At 38.4% G+C, this 19,892-nt stretch overlaps 1 protein-coding gene across 6 annotated transcripts in view; it reads left to right on the top strand.

Annotated features, from left to right (window-relative positions):
* PDE5A (phosphodiesterase 5A) overlaps positions 1 to 19,892 on the top strand; it is a 105,543-nt gene that overhangs the window by 70,356 nt on the left and 15,295 nt on the right. For 5 of the 6 annotated variants that reach the window (XM_031061977.1, XM_031061979.1, XM_031061982.1 and 2 more), the window contains 9 exons: positions 4,959 to 5,030; positions 6,105 to 6,194; positions 7,349 to 7,486; positions 7,940 to 8,007; positions 10,062 to 10,170; positions 11,792 to 11,876; positions 14,631 to 14,806; positions 16,197 to 16,256; positions 19,393 to 19,539. In XM_031061977.1, coding sequence (XP_030917837.1) covers positions 4,959 to 5,030; positions 6,105 to 6,194; positions 7,349 to 7,486; positions 7,940 to 8,007; positions 10,062 to 10,170; positions 11,792 to 11,876; positions 14,631 to 14,806; positions 16,197 to 16,256; positions 19,393 to 19,539 — 945 coding nt within the window. The remainder of the gene's footprint in view (positions 1 to 4,958; positions 5,031 to 6,104; positions 6,195 to 7,348; positions 7,487 to 7,939; positions 8,008 to 10,061; positions 10,171 to 11,791; positions 11,877 to 14,630; positions 14,807 to 16,196; positions 16,257 to 19,392; positions 19,540 to 19,892) is intronic. The other variant, XM_031061978.1, reaches the window with a different exon arrangement.

The raw sequence follows: 19,892 nt of genomic DNA, 5'->3' as shown, positions 1-19,892 counted from the left end.
TTCCTCTTTCCACCTGGCAGCAGTCACAGCTGGCCCTGGGCCAGGAGATGAACAAAGCAGATGCCATGTGAAGAACTGTCAGGGATCAGTGGTCCATGTCAGGCTGATGCAAGGCTTCCAATTTCACCCAAGCCATGCCATTTTCTTTTTGTCAAATGGAAAAAGATGGCATGCCCCACAGAACTGGGTACAGAAATGAGCTACAAAGCCCTGCTGGCTGGGGAGTGTGGAAGTGCTCAGTTCTCACCAGGTGCTGGTGGTGGGTGAGGAAGGAATGAGAGCTGCAGTCTGTTTGTCCAGTCCACCATGACTGAAGGGCTGAATAAACCTGCAATGGGCCGTGTCTTCGGCCAGCTTCCTCCTCCTGAGTGCATCAGCAAGCAGAAATGAAGCGGGAATTTGTTTATTTTGACAAGTTCAGCCAACCTGAAGTTTGAGGAGTCTTATATTCACAAGCAATAATTTGAAGGTGTTAAACTGTAAGGTTTCGCACAGGAAAGGATGGCAGTTACTAATTTTTTTCAGAGTTCTACAGTCTCTACCAGAAGGTTTTTCTCATTCTCACCGTAACAAATGACTGACATGTTTTTGGAGAGATATTGGAGTCAGTGAATCAGTCCTTAATTTTCCATTTGCATCCTGCTGCTTTTTCTGTTTAAAAATCCCCCAAACAACAAAACCAGAACATTGGTTCCTCCCTTTTAAAATAATAAATAGATAAAATTTAAAAATTCCCAAAGCCCCTCTAAGAAACATTGAGGCTTGTGAATGCTGCCTTAGCCCAGGATGTCAGCAATCACAGTTAAAAGATGATTCTGGAAGACATCCAAAAATAAATACTGAGAAACAGGAGCAACTGGGGCTTTCTGCTTGTTTGTTTAGTATTAGTGCTATTTTTTTAAAACAAAAGAGTCAGTAACTGAGAGGAGGAAAATCTCATGCTGATTACTAAATCCTCTGGGCCTGCTGAAGTACAGAGATTTTTCCAGTAGATGTTTTTCACATTTGCCTATATTTCCACAAGGCATGTGAGAAACCAAAGTCTCATTTAAAAATAACAGCTAGTAAGAAATTCCATAAATGAAAACAATTTGATTCACAGAAGAGCTCATGGAAAGGACCCAGGAATTAGTAACAATGAGACACATTGCAGTGCAGTAAGAGGAATTTACCTTTGATACGGTTTTGTAGACACTTGTAAACAAACAGTCATTTTGACAGGATTGGATAGGGAATAGACATCCTTACTCCATTCCTCAGCTTAGACCAACTTGTGGAGCTTTCCAGCAGGTTTGGGATACCTGGAGAAGGGATGGTTTCTGAAGTACAGAGCCACCATACAGCTACCATACAACATCTCCAGGAGTGACACAATTTTCTGTTATTGCTGCTTTTCTTTTTTCTTTTTTTTTTTTTCTTTGAGCTGGGCATAGTAATTTTCATCAAAGGCAATCTCAGTTTAATTTCTACTAAAATTGGTAGGATTTTCTCATATGGAGATTTTAGCTGAATTAACTGAGACATCTCTCTCAGGCTGTGAGCATGTAAGACTGAATTTCCTAGTAATTGTCTAGGGAAATGTTGGGGTTTTTTCCTAGCAATGTTGACTCAGTTGTTTGGTTTGTTGTTTACTGGGCCCTATCTCCTCTCACTGGGGAGCTCTTCCCAACAAATCAGGGGTTCAACTACTTACAGCAGCCTTTGAAAATCCCCTGTTGAGTTTTATGGTGCAAAATGGGACTGGGTATGTCACCTTTAGCCAGCTAAGTCATCTTCTCCCTCAGAAAGCCCTTCAGATAGCACATCCCAATCATTGTAGGATAGAGTGGGTCTAGCCAAACTGACTTTAAACAAACTCAATTCCAGAAGCAGTCTTGCTACAGGATTAGGGAGATCAGTAATTTGCTTCTTGGATGGATTTTCAGCTTATGCTGAGACATACATTATAGTAGCTAGACTGCTGCAAAGCATGGGGGCTGCTGCTGGCATGAACAATAGAAAGGGATGTGAAATTTTTGTTGATAAAAAATGGAAGTCTGTAAATACAGTTCTGTCACTGCAGGATAATTTTATAAGCTTGAATCCAACCTCTACAAGACCAGGACAGCAAAGTAAAGTCAACACTACTTTGTCTTCTGTAGTGAGTATCTTCTCTTACCAAAAATGTCAGGATTCCCATTTCTGTTACCGTTCTTTGGCTTTAATGTAACTTTCCTTCATGTGCCAGCAAAGTAAATAAAAAATATATCTCGTTAAGAAGTAATATTAATTACATCAGAAGTCAGCTTAAGTAAGAACCAACTGAAAAAGGCACCAGCTGCCTTTAGAGCTGGAACAGCTTTCACCGAGTTAGGCCTGTAATTTTAATGTGCAAAATACTGCAGCATGAAACCATCCATATAAAATCCAGAGCACAGCCATCAGCATTAAAGCCATCAGTTGTCACCTACTGGGCACTCAAGGTAGCCTTCTACTTTTAGAGGCAGGACTCAGCTATTGCAAAAAAACAGTAAAAATGAAGTTATCTGATAATTAGAAGAAATCTCTCATTGTAATGTGGATCAGGATTTATTAAATTGGAAAAGTAGCACAGCTAGAAAAGACAGGTTAGAGAACAAGTAGAGCACTGGAAGATCACCTGTGTTACCATCAAGAATAGAATCAGGAAAGCTGTGTTCAGAGGTGGTAAAACATGTGGGTATTGAATCAGCAGTTGCTGGAAGGTTTGTTCTTCTTTGGAACAGAAGGTAAGGGAACAAGTCCATCATCAAAATTACTTTTTGTCTTTGTGGTCTATGTCTGTATTATGTGATCTGAATGGAAAAGAGCAAAGTATTTGGTTTCTGATCCAAGGGGAATTTCCTTCTGCTCACCATTTATGCTCTTTCAATAAAGCAAACCTGGGAGAAGGCTCTTGTTGGGAACACAGGAGTCCTCTAGATAGACTGTGTTCTATAACCCCACTTGTCTAGTCCAAACTGGAGGGAAAGCTCAGGAAAAGGAGCTTGTAGCACCCACAGTACACTGCTCACTTCAGTGATTAGGCCATGAACTCACAAGTGCCAAAGCATAAGCAGATCCTAATGACTTCAGTCTTTCCCTTAGCCTTGGTTTTCTTCAGTCCAGAGTAATATCTTAAGCTTTTTTAGTTCCCTGTCTAGCTGAGCCGAGAGCATGTGATCACCTTTGATTCAGTTTTTCTGCTGGTGCAATCCTAACTCCCAGCTGGAGATCAGATTTGGCCTATTATTTGTGATTTGTTTAGAATAAGTTTTAAAAATGAGGATTTGGGTTTCATACTGTGTGTAGAATTCTCTAAAATGCAGGCATATGTTCTCCATGGCCCCAAATGCTACCACATGATTGACTTTTGTCCTAATTACATAATTACTTTAGTAACAGGAGCAGATCCTCTCGAGTTTCCTACATCTTCTCCTAATTACCTCGTTGCAGGCAAGACTCCAATGGCTAAAAAATGCCCCACTGAAGTTTTTCTCATTACTGTCTCTGTACCATATTCTATGGAATTCTGAAAAGTGCACTGAAATTTTAACTGACATAAATGAAGCCAGAATTTGGGCCAGTTTAATTTTTAAAACTGTTCATTTTGTATGAAAAAGAAATGGGCACAACACGGTTGTCTGGAAGCTTAGAATGCCACAGCTGAAACTAAAAAGAGGAAGGTTTGCATATGCACAAAATTTTCATCCTAATCAAGACAATATGAATTTTAGCAGGTTTATTCTCCTTGTTACATAATCCCCCTTCAGTTAAAATCCTTTATTGGAAGACCTTATCAAAGATCTAAAACTGACCGTTGCTCTTGGAATAGCTGGCCTGGAATGCTAATGAAAGGAACTTAAAGAGCCTTTTTGTTTTTCTGTATTAATATGGTCCTTTTACTGTTTTCTTATAGCTTTTTTTTTTAAGCACTGCAGACTTTCCTTTCATGGAGGGGATGTATTTAAACAATCAACATGAAAGTACTCACCTTTTTGGGTGAAAAGCCTCTGGCCTTGTTCAAGTTGTCTTAGCTCATGCTGGATCAAAACTGTAAAAAAAAAATTAATCAGCACCCAGGAGAGACAGTAGCATGAGAAGAGGTTTAAGCATTAACCTCTGCACATGTAGGTGAACATAAAAGCACAATAACTTCCATTCAAAGTCTGCCAGAGGAGCATACAGGCTGGTGGTACGCTGTTATTACAGAAAGGAAGTCCACTGGATGAGAAATATTCCTCACTGAAGGAAGAGGTTGACTGTGGGAAAAATGTGGTTGTATGGAATGGAGCTGACAGTTGAACTTTATTTCAGACAGACATTTTTGAGCCCACAGTTGGCAGTGATTCATGTTAAAGAACAATGCCCTTACTTACAGCATCAGAATTTGGGGAATGCTGGACTGAGAGATTGTAAATTGTCTTCTTTTCCATTACAAAAATAAAACCACGTGTCTTCCATCAGTTTAGCAGTTACAGCTTTACCATGAATGGTTAAATACAACTTTTTAAACATGCTGACCACACAGCTTTCCTTTGATAGTGTATATCCTAAAAAAGCCAGATTAAAAAATTCATTAGCATTTTGCATTGGTTTTACACTAATTACACTTCAAACAAAAGAAGTTCTTTGCAGCTTTTTCTATCAGTTGTTGTAATCATGCTAAAAATCTGAAAATATCTAAAAGCTTTGCATTATACTTTGTCAGATTAATAATACTTTGTCTCAAAAGGAATGAAAACGCAGAATATTAGGGAAAGGCTAAGGTCTTCAATTCCTGTAATCTAGGAAGTGTTTCTGCATGATAGAGACGCATTTATTATCTAACAGTTTGATTCAATAGTGAACCAAGTGAATACCTGCAATGATCATTCATTATCTTACATAAATATGCCTGGAAATGGAATCCAGTGATAGATCCCTAAAATTAGCTGATTTCTCCCTTTTTAATATGCTAGGTTGTTGGTGTGGCTCAAGCAATCAACAAGAAATCTGGAATTGGCGGCACTTTCACCGAACAAGATGAAAAGGTATTAAAGCTGCGTGTTTTTTTTCATAGGGGAAGGGGGAAGGATATGTTTTTAATTTTCCTGCTACTCAGAAATTTTTAAGTTATTTAAAATTAAACATCTGTGAGAATGTGAACGTTCCTGGAAGTACTGCAAACATTTTTCTTTACGAGGCCATGAGAAATGTGGCTGTGAAATAATATAATTTCTGCATCACCATGTCATATATCTCTGAAACACAGGCTTACTCTACTGAAATGCGTTGTAAAACATTTTAATAAATTTCAATGGACATAATTTTTAATTACTTGGTTCTAAATCCCGTGGCAAGCCCAAGAAACACAATTTGAACAACAGCATTTGTGGAGTAATTCTCTTTTAAATACCATGTCACTTGTCAGTATAGCATTTGCAGGAAAAGAAAAAGCTTCAGATAAATTATGAATATGTGAGAGAATCAGGAGAGCAGACAATAGAATGGATTCCTAATTCTCCCAGTGGGTTGCTTTCCAAAACTTTCCAGACTTCATGTTCAGATTGGCAGGGCAAAACCCAGGCTGAAGAAGTTGACTTAACAACCAGCAATAAAATAATCAGAATTCATCCTTTCTCTTTGAAAACTTCCTCTTTAAAATACAATACACACTGAGTATTTGTAGGATATCAGAATTAATCCCATCCTGAATGAGGAAAAACCTGTGGGTTTGCTATGTTAGCAAATCTTTATTTCCACTTCCCAAGAGACTGAATTCCCTCAGAGAGGCTGGTTGTCTGTGGCCAGTTTTTCTATCTAAAATATGTATTGCTGCACAATTATTTTTTCCTTGAAGCTGCTTTTCAGATGAACCCTACTTGTATCAAGATAATGATCTTCAGATTTTAGCTGAATAGAAGGAGAAGGAATTCTTGAGGAAATAAGAAATTATGAGTAGCTGAAAAAAACCCAGATCCTGAACGTGTGGTTGCCAAAACCAACAAAAATATCAATTAATACTTCAGAGTGCAAACAAAACGTTGCAGTAGCTTATCTTTGAATAGAGTTCAAATGCTGTGGGACATTATCTCTGTGAGATGTGGATGTTCATTTGTCTCCAGGATTTTGCAGCATATTTGGCATTTTGTGGAATTGTTCTTCACAACGCTCAGTTGTACGAGACGTCTCTGCTCGAGAACAGGCGCAATCAGGTACGGCCAGCAGGTTTGTCCAGGGATACAGAAATCAAGAGGGTTTGCAAGTAATCAGCACCTCCTCTTCCTGTTTGTGATGTGGTAGCTATTCCTTGGCTGCTCTGTGGCTCTGATTAAGCTCTCCTGGGCTGCACTGGGAAGAGGCTGGGTGCATTCCGGCCTGGGCTGTGAGAAATGGCCTGTCTAGGGGAAGCAGGTAGAGCCAGATGTCAGAAAATTCATTCCATGTTAATACACTTGATATTACCTGCAGTTATCCGGTGGTTCATCATATGTATTAAACAACCAGAGGTGTCAGACTCCAGAAATTACAGGCAGGAATATCCCTGTAGAATAGCAGAGGGCATACAGGCTGTTCCTTTAGTATAACAGTCACTAAGCATATTTTCAGTAATGATCAAATGGAAAACTGAATTTCCTTCTGATTACTATAGCTCTACTTTGCTGCCAGCTTGGTTTTGATGGGTTATTAATGCTGTGGCCTTTATGGGTGAATATGCTTGCCCTGTATTATGTGATAATGTTTCAGAGAAAAGACTAGACAGCAGTTCTTTTAAAATTTTCCTAGTAGGTCTGAGTTTCCAACTATCAGTGTCTGTAAATTGGTACAAATTTGGACAGTTTATTAAATGCTTTCATGTTTCTTGTGAGGAAAAAAAATATGAGCATATATGAGCAGCTAAATCTTTCAACAGCAGCTTTGAAAAACAGCAGACTGTATCTAAATGATGTTTTCACCAAGTAAGTTAATTAGGATCTGTTAGAATTACAACCAAGAACAACTGTGTTCAGAAGTCTTAAAAACTCAGTGGTTTGAGAATGCACACATGAGCCACAGGAAAATAGGTTTCCTAAGGGCAAGTAATTGTTGTCTGGATTTCACAGGTTTCATTTGACCTATTAATGCCTAAATCTATTCTGCTTCTCTGACTGAAAACATCAGACAGCTTATAGTGCTATTTAATTCTTCCATAAAAAGTGTCAAACTGGCTAATACTGACTGTTACCTTGAAATCTGTGAGAGCCAAAACTTATTTCTGGTCACAGACATAAACATTGGCTTCCCTGATTCAGGGAAGAGGAGAAGACTTAAAGATATCAGTAACAACAATTATTGCATAAAACCCTCACAAATGACCTTTTTTCTTCAGGTGCTTCTTGACCTTGCCAGCCTGATTTTTGAAGAGCAGCAGTCTTTGGAGGTGATCCTGAAGAAGATAGCAGCCACTATAATATCCTTCATGCAGGTGCAGAGGTGTACCATCTTCATAGTGGATGAAGATTGTCCAGTGAGTACGTTTATTCTGTCTGAAGGCAGAAGTGTTTATTCCCTGGGAGTGGGGTTGGCTTCCCTCCATTCTCCTATGTTCTTTTGTCATTTCATTTTCTATCTTTTGTTTTGTGGCATCTGCGCAGGTTGGGTGTTGACATGAGAGGTTCTGGCTTTTGTGTAATTATAGAATTTCTGTTCTGACATATCAATTTGGCACAGCTTGTAAATCTTCTCTGGGTCATGAGTAGAGATTCAAGACACTTCTATGATACTTAAAATTGTATCAAAAGATACCCTTATGGTAGGATCCAGTATGCTTGATGACAGATGTGGATGAAGGTAAATTTTACACTTGTCTGTAGTACAGAATAGGCCTTGATAACTGCAACAAGGTTTTAATGAGTAATACTGTTCTAAATAATGACAACCTTATACACCTGTGTATTCAAGCATCCTCTTGATATTCCAGGATACATTTTCTAGTGTCTTTCACATGGAATCTGATGAATTGGAGGATTCAGCTGAAAATCTGAAGAGGTAAACCAATTAATTTTGACTTTTGTTCATCCTAGGAGAATTCTGAAGAAACTTATGCTTTTAATATTCTTTTCCTAATAACAGAATTATTTCTGCTGGATCCCATGTATTACTGCTGTTTTTATAGAGCATCTTTTCCCCTGAAGTGGGCAGAGACCAACTCTCTTGCCTTAAAAAGGTCCCACTGAGCAGAGCAGGAGTAGGGCTTGATCAATTCACTTTGCCAGCCTAAGAACATATTTGTATTTCAAGGCTAAGCTATGGAAATGCACAGAGGAGCTGCCCTAAAACTGATTTCAAAGAAATCTGTGTGGATTACTATGTTATAAAGGAGACATATGCAAATTAGTAGATAATAACCAAAATAATGCTTTTAATCAATTATTTTAATCGTTATCCTCAACTCATAGATAAGGAAGATTACTCAAAGAGCATGTCTGACTAAATCAAGACTGGAGTCCTAAAGTTCTAACGCTCACTCATCTTTGGGAAACCCTTAAGGAGTTCAACTGGGAGGGAAAAAAAAGAGATAAAGAGCTGAATTAAAATACTCAGATAAAATACTTCCCAAAGTTAGCCTGAACCTCTCTATTGAAGTTTGAAAATTACAGTCTCTGTCATCAAAAACAGTTGTTTCAAATACTGTCAGAAAGAGAGACAGCTGTATATAAAATACTCTACTACAGCTATTTTGTGCAGGGAAGAAACAGATTTTGAGCCCCTTTGATGTTGTTTTGCAGTAAATATTTATCATATTAATTCCCTATATTAGAGAATGATGTCCAAAGTGTGTGACTTGAGCAACTAAAAGCTGTTGAGCTGTGTTACAGTTTTAGACAGTGTTCAACCAGAAAGTACACAGCTACAACAGCCTGGTAAGATCACAAGTGAAAAAGAAAATTCCTCTTTAGTCCTCTTCTTCTCTATAAGAAGGGAGCCTTCCTCCTCATTATCCCCTTTAATGACTAGTTAATGGACTAGTGACTAGTTAATGGACTTAAAATATTATTTACTGCTTGCATGGGCTGTCAGGAACTTTTCTCACATCTGATAGGGAAGAGGAATCTTGGAGGCTTAGCTGCCTATCAGACTCCTGTTCATGAGACAGCACAATTAAATGCCTAGGACTGCACTGTGAGTCAACCATTGCAGTTACAACTTCTGCTATGCTTGAAGGGCACAATTTCAGGCAAGAGCAGAAATATAATGACATGGATTAGATGGGAAGTATTACTTTACATAATATAACATTTCAGGCTTGTTATGCAATCAAGGACACTGAATCAAGCCCCACATCAGACTGTTTTTCAGAATTGTGGGGCGTTGCCTTGTATGTGTAAAATAACAAAAGAATAATTCCTCTCCTCCAGCCCTGGGACATCCTTACACCAGGAGGATAATGAAAGTCAAGCCAATTGGTGGAGGGAAACTACAGGAGCTTTATGGGAATAGGTTTATAAGTAGGGTATATGTCCTCCTCCAAGGCAGGCAAAGGGTCTAAGAGAATTAAAATACCTTAAATAAATTGTGGCTAAAAAAGTGAAGATGATTGATTCTGTAAAGATGCTTTATGTCCTGATTTGGAATAGACAGTTCTATTTCAGTAACAGAACCTCCATGTGACTGTCTTTACTTTTAGAACAGATTTGAAATTAACTTAGCAGCAACATTGGTTTTTCAGGAGTACCAGATTTGTGAATGCAGTTTGTTTTCAAATAGTTCTGTTTATTTCTGTATAAACCCAGCTGTTCATTCTTTATCCTTCATCTGTGTAAACTGTAGGGAATTGTTTGTTTCTTCAGTTTGGTGTTCAGTGTTAATGTTGTTGAACATTAAAAAATGGTGGAAAGCATCCACCAATCCATGTTGCAGTTTTGTGATGACAGCTGGATTAGGATACAGGATTTGAACTCAACTCCATTATATATCTCTTAGTTGTATCTATATATCCTTCTGTCATATGGGGAAGATATTCCTGTTACCTGCTTAGCCTAACGAAATTACTCACTTTTATGCAAAGCACATCATAATAATAATAATGTTGTATCCTTCAGGGACTATGACACAAACAAAATCAATTACATGTACGCTCAGTATGTGAAGAATACAATGGAGCCACTCAACATCCCAGATGTCTGCAAAGACAGAAGATTTCCATGGACAGTAAGTAAAATAAGCTTAAGTTAGAAATTCAGAAATGGAAGATGTTTTTCTTTCGTTTTCCTTTTCTTTTCCTTTCTTTCCTTTTTTGCTTTCCTCTTATTTCTGTCAAGGTGGCTCCAGTCAAAATGGTGTAAACACACAGTGAGTGTTGGGAGGCTCTCAGAAGTTCCTTCCTTTTTATCCTTTCCTTTCCCTTCTCATTCTGGCAAAGATTAATGTTATAAATGCAAGTTCTTTGCTGCAGTTGAGATGGATCAACTTCACTTTTCTCTGGGAGCTTTTGCCTAACACTTCCTCAAGCGTGCGCTGGTGATGCAGTGGATTACTGAGCACAGGGATACTGGAGAGTGAGGAGGGAAGGCAAGGCTTCCTTCATGGTCATCATCAGCAAAAAGCAAATTTTCAATTATGCATTTTCCCATATTTTCAATGCACAAATTAGAAATATGTCTGCTCTTACTGTTTAAGCCTGTTGGCAAGAGGGGAGAGGAGCTACTGTGGTCCAGCAGATGGCTTTTTACCAAAATTTGTTCTGAGATACACAACAAAATGATCAGAAAAGACAGTGCTCAGTGTGATTGTTCCAGTAGGTGGAAAGAAGGGGCAGGCTCCTGGTGGGGAGCTGGGTTGTTTCCCTTTCTTTTCCTGTGCAAGGCTGCTTGGATGTTCTGGAGTGGGTTTCTGTGACAGATTGAGCAACACAGGAATTGAGTTCTCTGACTAACCCTGTCTTAACAGCAGGACTGGAAGTACAGACAGAATCCAATGGATATACTTTATAGATTAATAACGAGGTGATGATTTTGAAGACATTTAAAAATAAAATTAATACCTTGAGAATCATCCAAACAACTGTTTGTTGGAAACAGGCTGTCCAGTAGGATTAGAGTTATTTTGATTCTTTCTTTTTCCTGGAATTCACCTTATGTATGTAAAAGAAACCCATAAAAAGAGCAATAGTTCTTTTAGAAGGAATCTGGAAATGTTTTTTAGCAACACAGAGACTGCACTTGCACTACTGCAGGAGCAGGGCAGTAGGATAAATGCTTTGAAAGCTGATGCACCCTGACATGAGGGAAATCCCAGGTGTTGCCAGTGCCCTAGAAACCTTGGCTTGCCTCTTTCTTTGGAGGACATTCAACAGCACACTTCCCTCATGAAAATCCTGCCAAGATACTCTCTACAGTCCTTGCACAGCAGCAGAGCACAAAGCAACAATATAAAAAAAAGATAACATTTTGATCAGAAATATTAGTATGTGCCCATTTCTTTTGGTGCCACACACAATTGGAGGTCAGACCAAATGTATTTCTCAACAACTGCCACATTATTTCTGGGGCAGTCAGAGCAGAGCTGTGCCCTTTTCCCCGAATAAGTTCATCTCCTTCTGCTGGAGCATGGGACATGCTGCAAAGTCCTGGGAAGAGTGCAGAATGCTGACCCAGCTGTAGTAGTTTTCCTGCCTGCTGTTTGTGGGCAAACTCATTGATCACCTGGTTGCTCTTCGAAGGAAGATGTAAGCCAAGAGTAGTTGTAGAACCCAGCTCTACAGATTTTTCACTTCAGCCACCTGAAAAGCAGCTTTTAAAATTGTAACTGTATTTTTCTGTTTGTTTAACAGAATGACAATGCAGAAAATCTAAGTCGGAACATAAAGAGTTTGCTGTGTACACCAATAAAAAATGGGAAAAAGAATAAAGTGATAGGTAGGTATCTTAACAAAAATAATGCTGTACATTTCATAGATAAATTTATGTGCTCCATGATAAAATCACAGCAACATGCAATCTCAAGCCAGGAAAGAAGATCCTTAATTATCATGTTCTCAACTAATAAGTCTACTGCAACCTTGAATATAAATTGCTCACCTAACAAGCTGCTAAAGAATAGAAAATGAGTGTCAGCCTTTGTTCCTAGCATCAGTAAGCCCCACAAACAAACAGAAAATAAAATATACTGATTCTTAGATAGGAGAATGGATCCAATTTAATCAGCTTTAAGAAATTTGGCAAGTAAATATTAAGAGTTCCAAGAATTACTTTTAATGATCTTAAAATAATTTTCTTTGAGAATGATGGCAAAACTGCATGGCCCAATTTATAGAATAAATATGATGTCCCTCTTTTGTGAAGACAGATTTAGTTTTTTAACATCTGAGGCAGTATGAGAAACCTCATCTTTATCTAATGGAGTTCTCTGAAATTTCTTTTGAGTTCTCTGAAATTTCTTTTGCTATTTGCTTCTTTCATGAGTTCTTTTACTACTTTAAATATTCCAACAAGCCCTAGAAGACCAAAATGAAGACTGAACTGTGGAGCTTTAATTAGGGATTTTTGACCATGCTGCGAGCTATTGATAAAACACTTGCATCTACTTCTTTTTTTCTATTTTTCTATTGAGATTTCCTATTGAAGTTCAAACTGAAAGTTTCAGTCAGGCCACCCGTTTAGGTGAGCTTTTCAAATCTGAGTCATTCTCATTGGGAAATTTTCTTTGAAGTATTTTATGGTTTCACAGCTGCCTCATGTTCAATTATCTAATAGGGCAAGGTCAAGAAATTTTCTTTGGGATAGTACCCAGAAGTTCCTTTACAATACTAGATAGCATGTATGACTATTACTATAAGTCTGGTTTCTTTTTAAAATTATTTTTAAGATTAGGATGCCCCAAACCAGAATTTGGGAAGTGGGATGGGGGTAAGAAAAACTGTCCACATGAAACCTGAGCAAATCTTACTAGAGAGAAAGATGAAAAGAACTTTATTCTCCTGACCTGTACATTTCTCAGGTATGTGGTAAAAGCTTCACAGAATCTTGCCGCGATCTTATAACTCTGTCCCAGTGAAAGACTTTGGAGTTCCTTCTTTTGTAATCAATGGACCTCTCAGTACTTTGGGGAAGCTTTTGAAAGAGGTTAAAGAGTTTCAAGTAATACACAGTATATTTACTGCAGTTCTCTATTTTTTAAAGAGACATTTATATGCAAATATTGTGTCTTTTAAGAATTCATTTACTTTTGGGCATATTCATTGTTGGGTCTTAATCTTGTGTTCATTACATCACAGTTGCTATGGAAATAATTATAATGTCATAAACTATACTAAACAGAAATCTGAAGGTCAGTTTCGGGGGATTTCCCTGAAGAGTTTTGTAAATCAGCTTCTTTTTTCCCAGGGAAAGTTAATCTTGTTCCTTATTTGAATGAATTCTTTTCTAATGGGATTATGTGATTCAATGATCCATTCCTTTCCATCTCATTCCCTAAAGGTTCAGAATTCTGTTTGCCATATTCAGATACCCCAATCCCTGCCATTACACTCAATGGTTACAGCTATAATGGTCTTGATCTCTTTAGAGGAGACTCTGATACAAAGTTCCCCAAACAAAATACAATTTGGAAACAGGACAATGTTGCATTGTCACCAGACATCAAAACTTGTGAGGCCAACATTCTTCTAAAACCACAGTTTGTGTGTGCTGCATTTTTCCCTTAGTTTTATTATCTGCTGTAATAGGGAAGATGCACACGTATTTTCAGAATTTTTAATTTGCAGCTGCGCTATCTTGGTACTTGGCCATGAAAATGCAACTTTTTTGCTCATGGTAGTGAGAAAACATTTGGAGTCCATTAAGACAGTACTCATTGCCAAAGAAAATATATTCCTGTAATTCAGCTACTTTAATTAATATTCTGACCTTAGCAGGTAAAACTAAGGGCAGGTGTATTTCTGAATTTCCCCCTGCTCACAGTGGTGTCAGGGATTTAAACTGCAGCAAGGCGTGGTAGAAGTTAGCTGTCAGACTTCTTCAATGACATGTGTGCAGAAAGGCCCAGAAATTCTTAACAGAGAATTAACAAATGTAAATATCAGCACATTTGAACCTAAGCTGAATTCAGTCAGATGTTTCTCAAGGAGTTCAGCCGTGTTTGCAAGAGGCTGTAATTCAACCACATCCTCAAAATATTGAGTATTCCCTGTTTAGCTCATTTACTTGCAAAAAATCCTAGTACTGGCTCAAATGAGGAAGTGAAAACTGTGTACCACTGTTCTGACTTTGATAAATGTTCTTTTGGCATGGTTGCAAAAATTTAATTAGCCTCCAAAGGACAAATTGTCTTTAGGGATTAAATCAATCTAGAATAGTATTAATAATAAAAGTTAGGATGAAAACGACCCTAGAATTTCACAGGACAATCAAACCTCTTAAGCCCTACATTTTTGGTTTACAAATCCTAATAAGTACTTTTGAATTTATTATGTATATATAAAATTTCAACATTTATTTTATAATACATTGAAACTGCCCTTTGAAGGGAAAAAAAAGGAAAATCCTACAACATTCCTATGTGTCACTTATGTATGTTGGTGGTTATACTGTAGGCTTATCTGTCCTAAACTTAATTCTTGATGGTGATATGTTCTCTGTATCACTTCCTTTCGTTTCTGTGTCCTGACATAGGAGTTTGCCAGCTTGTGAATAAGATGGAAGAAAACTCAGGGAAAATCAAGGCTTTCAACAGAAATGATGAGGAGTTCCTGGAAGCATTTGTCATCTTTTGTGGCCTGGGGATCCAGAACACACAGATGTACGAGGCTGTAGAAAGAGCCATGGCCAAACAGATGGTGACACTAGAGGTGAGCCCAAATCTGGGGGGTCCTCAATTAGCCCCAAACCCTAATGTTCCCCAGACCCTCACTGTTCTGCATGTAAGTGCAGCTACTCACAGGGACACTCAACAGAGACTGTTATCCCTCAGGAGAGCAGCATTTGGACTGTTGAGTTGCTCAGGAATTTTCTGCTTGTTTCTGACTCTGCCAGCAGACTCTTGATTTGGTATTGTGTCCTAACTTTACTCCTGAGATTGAGTGGGGAGCTGGAGGCATCTCTTCCTCTCCACGAGGCTGCATGCTGGCAGCACAGTGGGTGCATTCTGCTGCGTAGGAAGGGAGAAATGGTTTGGCAGATTAAGGGGTTTCCTCTTCTTGTCTGAGGGGTTTTGTGATGATTTTGGCTCAGTCCTTCAGACAAACCAGTGTGAGGAGTTAACTGCAGCATTATTGTAGGTTCTCAGCAATTTCCTCAGACTCCATCAAACCATATCAAGATGAACATCATCTGGTCACAGCCTTTAAATTGGTTCCTGTTAAGCTTCACAGCTGAAGAGGGCTTTAGTCTGAGAAACTGAATTACTCAGGGGTGATAACTTGAAGCTGAAAGCGAAAAATGTGTAGACTTTGGATCTCCTAACATCCATTATGTAAACAGAGTGTTTGCAGAGCTCCTAAAATGGGATTATGTGCCCTGTGGCCTCTAAAAGAAACATTACGGTTCTCAAATAAACCTCTATTAGGTCATGTTAAATAAAAAGCTGGTAAAACTATTGTCCAAATCATTTGCTTATATGGCAAATTAGCAATTCTGTCTCCAACTATAGCACTTCATAGATGCTATAGGAAGTTCCAGCCAGATTATAGGTTAGTGTATTAAATGGATTCTTTACAAAAAATAAAACTCTATAACATTTTCATGTCATATGTTCTCAATAGTTAAAAATCTGAGCTTATTTTTTTAATTTAAAATGAATGTATTGTCTTTCAGACTTCTGTGCCAAGTTTCAGTTAGGATAAAATTTTCTTTCATGTCTGAATAAACTCTTGAAAGAATTACTATGGCTATAATGTCAGGCCCATACTAAGAGCTGTTTCGTGCATTATTTGCCTTTGAAAGTGGGCCATGAAAACTTTTCAAAGAGAAAATCAGAGTTCTTTGCTCTTTCATAGAAGCTATTTATGTTTTCTTGGCCTAATTATCTCAAGAAGATTCTGTGTTGTGGGAGATTTGTAAAAGATGCAGATATCTCCCCATAGCATTTAGAGAGCTCCCCTAAAACTGGCTCGGGCCCTGCATGGACAGAAAATTTCATCAGCAACTGCAGTGGAATGCTGAAAAATCTGCTCTAGGAAAAGTACCTTGTTATCACATGGCTTTTTCCTTTGTACTAAGGGCTGCTTTTTCTTCCTGTAGGTTCTCTCATACCATGCCTCTGCTGCTGAGGAGGAAACGAGGGAGCTGCAGGTAACAGTGGTAATTGCATTTTTTACTATTACTTTAGAAATATTGCTTTAGTAGAACAACCAAGAGCAGTCCTGTACATAGATGTCAACCCTAAAGGGGCAGAAGCATATGTTCCAGAAATAAAAATGACAGTGAAGCCCATACTGATGGGTTCCTGAGCTGAATCACATAAAAGGGAAATATTATAATGTCTACAGTGAGAGACAAAAGCTGGCCAGAGCACTGTGAGACTGAGACCTGTGCTGACTGATTTTTCTCAGGACTTTGAGACAGTCACTGGTGCAATGTCAGTATCAAACTCATAATGATTAAGTATTCCAGAAGCAAAATGTTGCAAACTCTTCATTCTGCAGCTAAGTCTGAACGCTGTATATCTTACAGCTTTGATACCTTTCAAATATCCCAAGTATGGCTGCAGCTTTATGGCCTTACATATAAATTCTGTACTGAATTTTTAATGCAATGATTTTGAATTTTTTTTTAGTTGTTTTTCTGTGCAGTGTCCTGTTCTGCTCATCCTGCTCATGTTTAATTCTGTGTTTAGAAGCCACTGCCTAAGGAATAACTACAGCTAGGATTTCAAGTGCATTTCAAAGCACAGCATGTGCTTAGGTTCTCCAAGCCTTCAGCAGCTATTCCAGGGAAATAGCATCACCCCTGCTACACGAAAACAAACAGGAGGGATGGAGAGGAAGGAAGGCATAGGAACTGCGAGTTGAGTAGCATAGGACTGGTCTAACCAAGTGACACAACAAGGTGTGAGATTAAGGATATTTCTAGAATGGTGTCACATGGATTTTTGAACCTCAGTTCCTACCACACTGCTGCTCATCAATAAAGCCATTACAAGACCAGAGTGCAACTCCTCTCCTAAGGTTTCTCCTCAGGGCTTGTGATGAAATCTTTGTGGTTCCACTGTTACTGCTCAATGAAACAGAACAACAGCAAACCTAGAACTGGGCCAGTGTCCACAGGCATAGCTTAACTGTCCTCAGCTTCCTAGCATAGTCCTGGCCTGTGTCAGCCACTGCTTCTAAGGTGATACCAGAACACAAGCACAGGCCTTTTATTGGCACTCATAAAATTTTTATTTTAGTTTTTATTTTTTGCACTCATATTGTCATATAAAGATGGCCAAAATAATGTGGGTTTTTTTCTGGATATACCTTTTGCTTCTAAATAATCTGAAAATATATACTTATCAGGCAGTTGGACTAGAAGATGGTTGTAGGGCTCTTCCAACTGGCACTATGCTATTCTATTAATTATCTGCCTTATGGAGTAGGCCGCAGTCAAATTTTTTACTTCAGTCATCATTTCCAAATACTACAGAACTGTCCTATTGTATCAGTCACCTCCTTCGAGCCTGGGTACTGTCTACAACCTGTGCTATATCATCCAAAGCAGATGAATCAAAGCAAAACTCTTTGTAGTTGCCACACAGTGGTCCCACATTTTCCATAGACTTCTTTTTGCTGCCAATGTATTTACGGAAACCATAGCTCAATAAATTGAAATTAAAATAACTGATGAACTTTTGTGCTGTAAAACCGGAGGCAGAAGGCTCTAGTGGTTTCATTAAGTGAAAAAGGAAATAGCTAATCTGGTTAAACAACACTATAAACTGTTATAGAGTGCAGGGTTTTTATATTTCAGCTGAAATGAAGCTTACTGTTGTGGCTGTAAAAGGCAGAAGATCAAGGAAGGGAAAGATCAATTATGAATGAAGTGAGGCGTGAGGTGTTCTTTTGAGCTCCTTCTGTGCCCATGCAGCCCCTCTCCTTGTGAAACCCCAGCCTGCAGTTGCAGTTTTTCAAAATTATGTCAGTAGTTTTGCTGAACAGTTGCATTATTTACCACTGAACATGCAGGCCTTTCATGTGCTCACAGCTGAAATCCCACATGAATCCAAACAGGGACATAAAATTAGTGGCAGAAGAAATGTGCAAAAAGGGTGCATTTTATCCTGGTGTCAATACTCTTTCATAATCTTCTGTGACTTCCTGATTCTGACACACAAGGGAGAGGACAGTGAACTGATATGGAACAGAGGCCGGCAGCCATAATTCCATGGATTTGCATGTTACGTATACTAATGTTGTAGATTATGACAAATGCTTCCTTTTCAGTTCCTCAGCCTTCTGGGACACAGCTGCCCACACTGGAGAAATGTTTTCCCCCAGAATTACAAAGAGGAAGATAAACACAAAGGTTTATTTCCTTCACCATTTCAGATTTACCTGATTTTCTTTGGACCACACTCATATTGAAGTGAAACAGCTCTAAAGCAGTAGCACTGAGAACCCCACCTTTTATTCTACTGCAGAAAATGATACTATATTTTGTTCTAGAGTATAAGATTTAGCATTTATTTTGTTAGTATGAGATTTAATATACGACTTAGAATAACCTCAACACTGGTATTTTGAAGGGCAACAGATGTAAATACTCTGTATTTTATAACTAGAAGTGGGATGTAATACATGGAAATATTACTGACAATGAAAAACTCAGATTTAAAAATATACAGGATAGCGGGTGTATTGTGTACCTTGTAGTTTCAAATGTCACTAGAAGGTTTATGGTTGTATGCAAACCGCATCAAAACCACTGATCACGGGTTTTAAAGATTACTGATCACAAATGAAATCTAATTTTTCAGGTTTCTAGCCCTGAGAAGGCTCTGCCTGTGGACATGTTCTGACTCCCATCGTGCTGAATGTGGATTGTTAGCAAATCTGTTTTACTGACATCTCTTTCCTCACCATTTTTAGAAAAATGCCAACAGCTTCGGATTTTGCTCTCTTCATATCCATAAAAACAAACATGTAACTCCACTGCCTTATTTTCTCCTTCTCCCAATTTCATCAATACTTTTGGTTACAATTTGCCTCTGGTGATTTAGATAACCAGACTGACCAGGTAATTCTACCCTTGTTCTCCTAATCTATGGAAAAGTGCTTGTTAAATCCAAGGTAATGTTAAACAAGAGAGGCGTGGGGAAGTAAATGAGAAACAATCATCAGTTTTCAGTATCACATGAAGGTAAAAGTGAGTCTCTTTTTAATTAGTCTGTTGAAAAAGCAGATATTTGTTCTGCTCTGTCTGCCCTAGCGCTAAGCTGCGTTCTCTCATTCTTCTCCAGGCTGCTGTAGTGCCATCTGCACAAACTCTCAACCTGACTGACTTCTACTTCAGTGACTTTGAGCTGTCAGACTTTGAAACAACACTGTGCACAATTCGAATGTTCACAGACCTCAACCTGGTGCAAAATTTCCAAATGAAACACGAGGTATGGTTGCTGCCAAATACTGCCCCACAGAAAGAGACAGCTTAATTATTAGGAATTCAGAGTAGTGAGATGTAAATAAATAAATTGTAAATAAATAAACTGTAAATAAAATTGGACATCTGTATTAAGGAGTAATTAGCAAACCAGGAAGGCATATGAAGAATTGGGGTCTGTCCTAAGTTTCCTTCTACTGAAGGATAAATCATTTTACGGTCTATGATTAATGGACTGGAAAACAGAATACTGAGGAGAGAGAGGATAGCAGCTTCTCAGGAAGTGAAAAACTCTTACAAAGAGGACAATAACATTGTTCACTATGTCCAAATGAGGTAGCAATTATCTTAGTCTTTCCC

Source organism: Geospiza fortis, unplaced genomic scaffold, assembly GCF_000277835.1.
Source record: "Geospiza fortis unplaced genomic scaffold, GeoFor_1.0 scaffold636, whole genome shotgun sequence".
Classification (NCBI taxonomy): Eukaryota; Metazoa; Chordata; class Aves; order Passeriformes; family Thraupidae; genus Geospiza; species Geospiza fortis.
The sequence above is the reverse complement of the archived record's forward strand: the minus strand, read 5'-3'. Positions and strand labels throughout refer to the sequence as shown.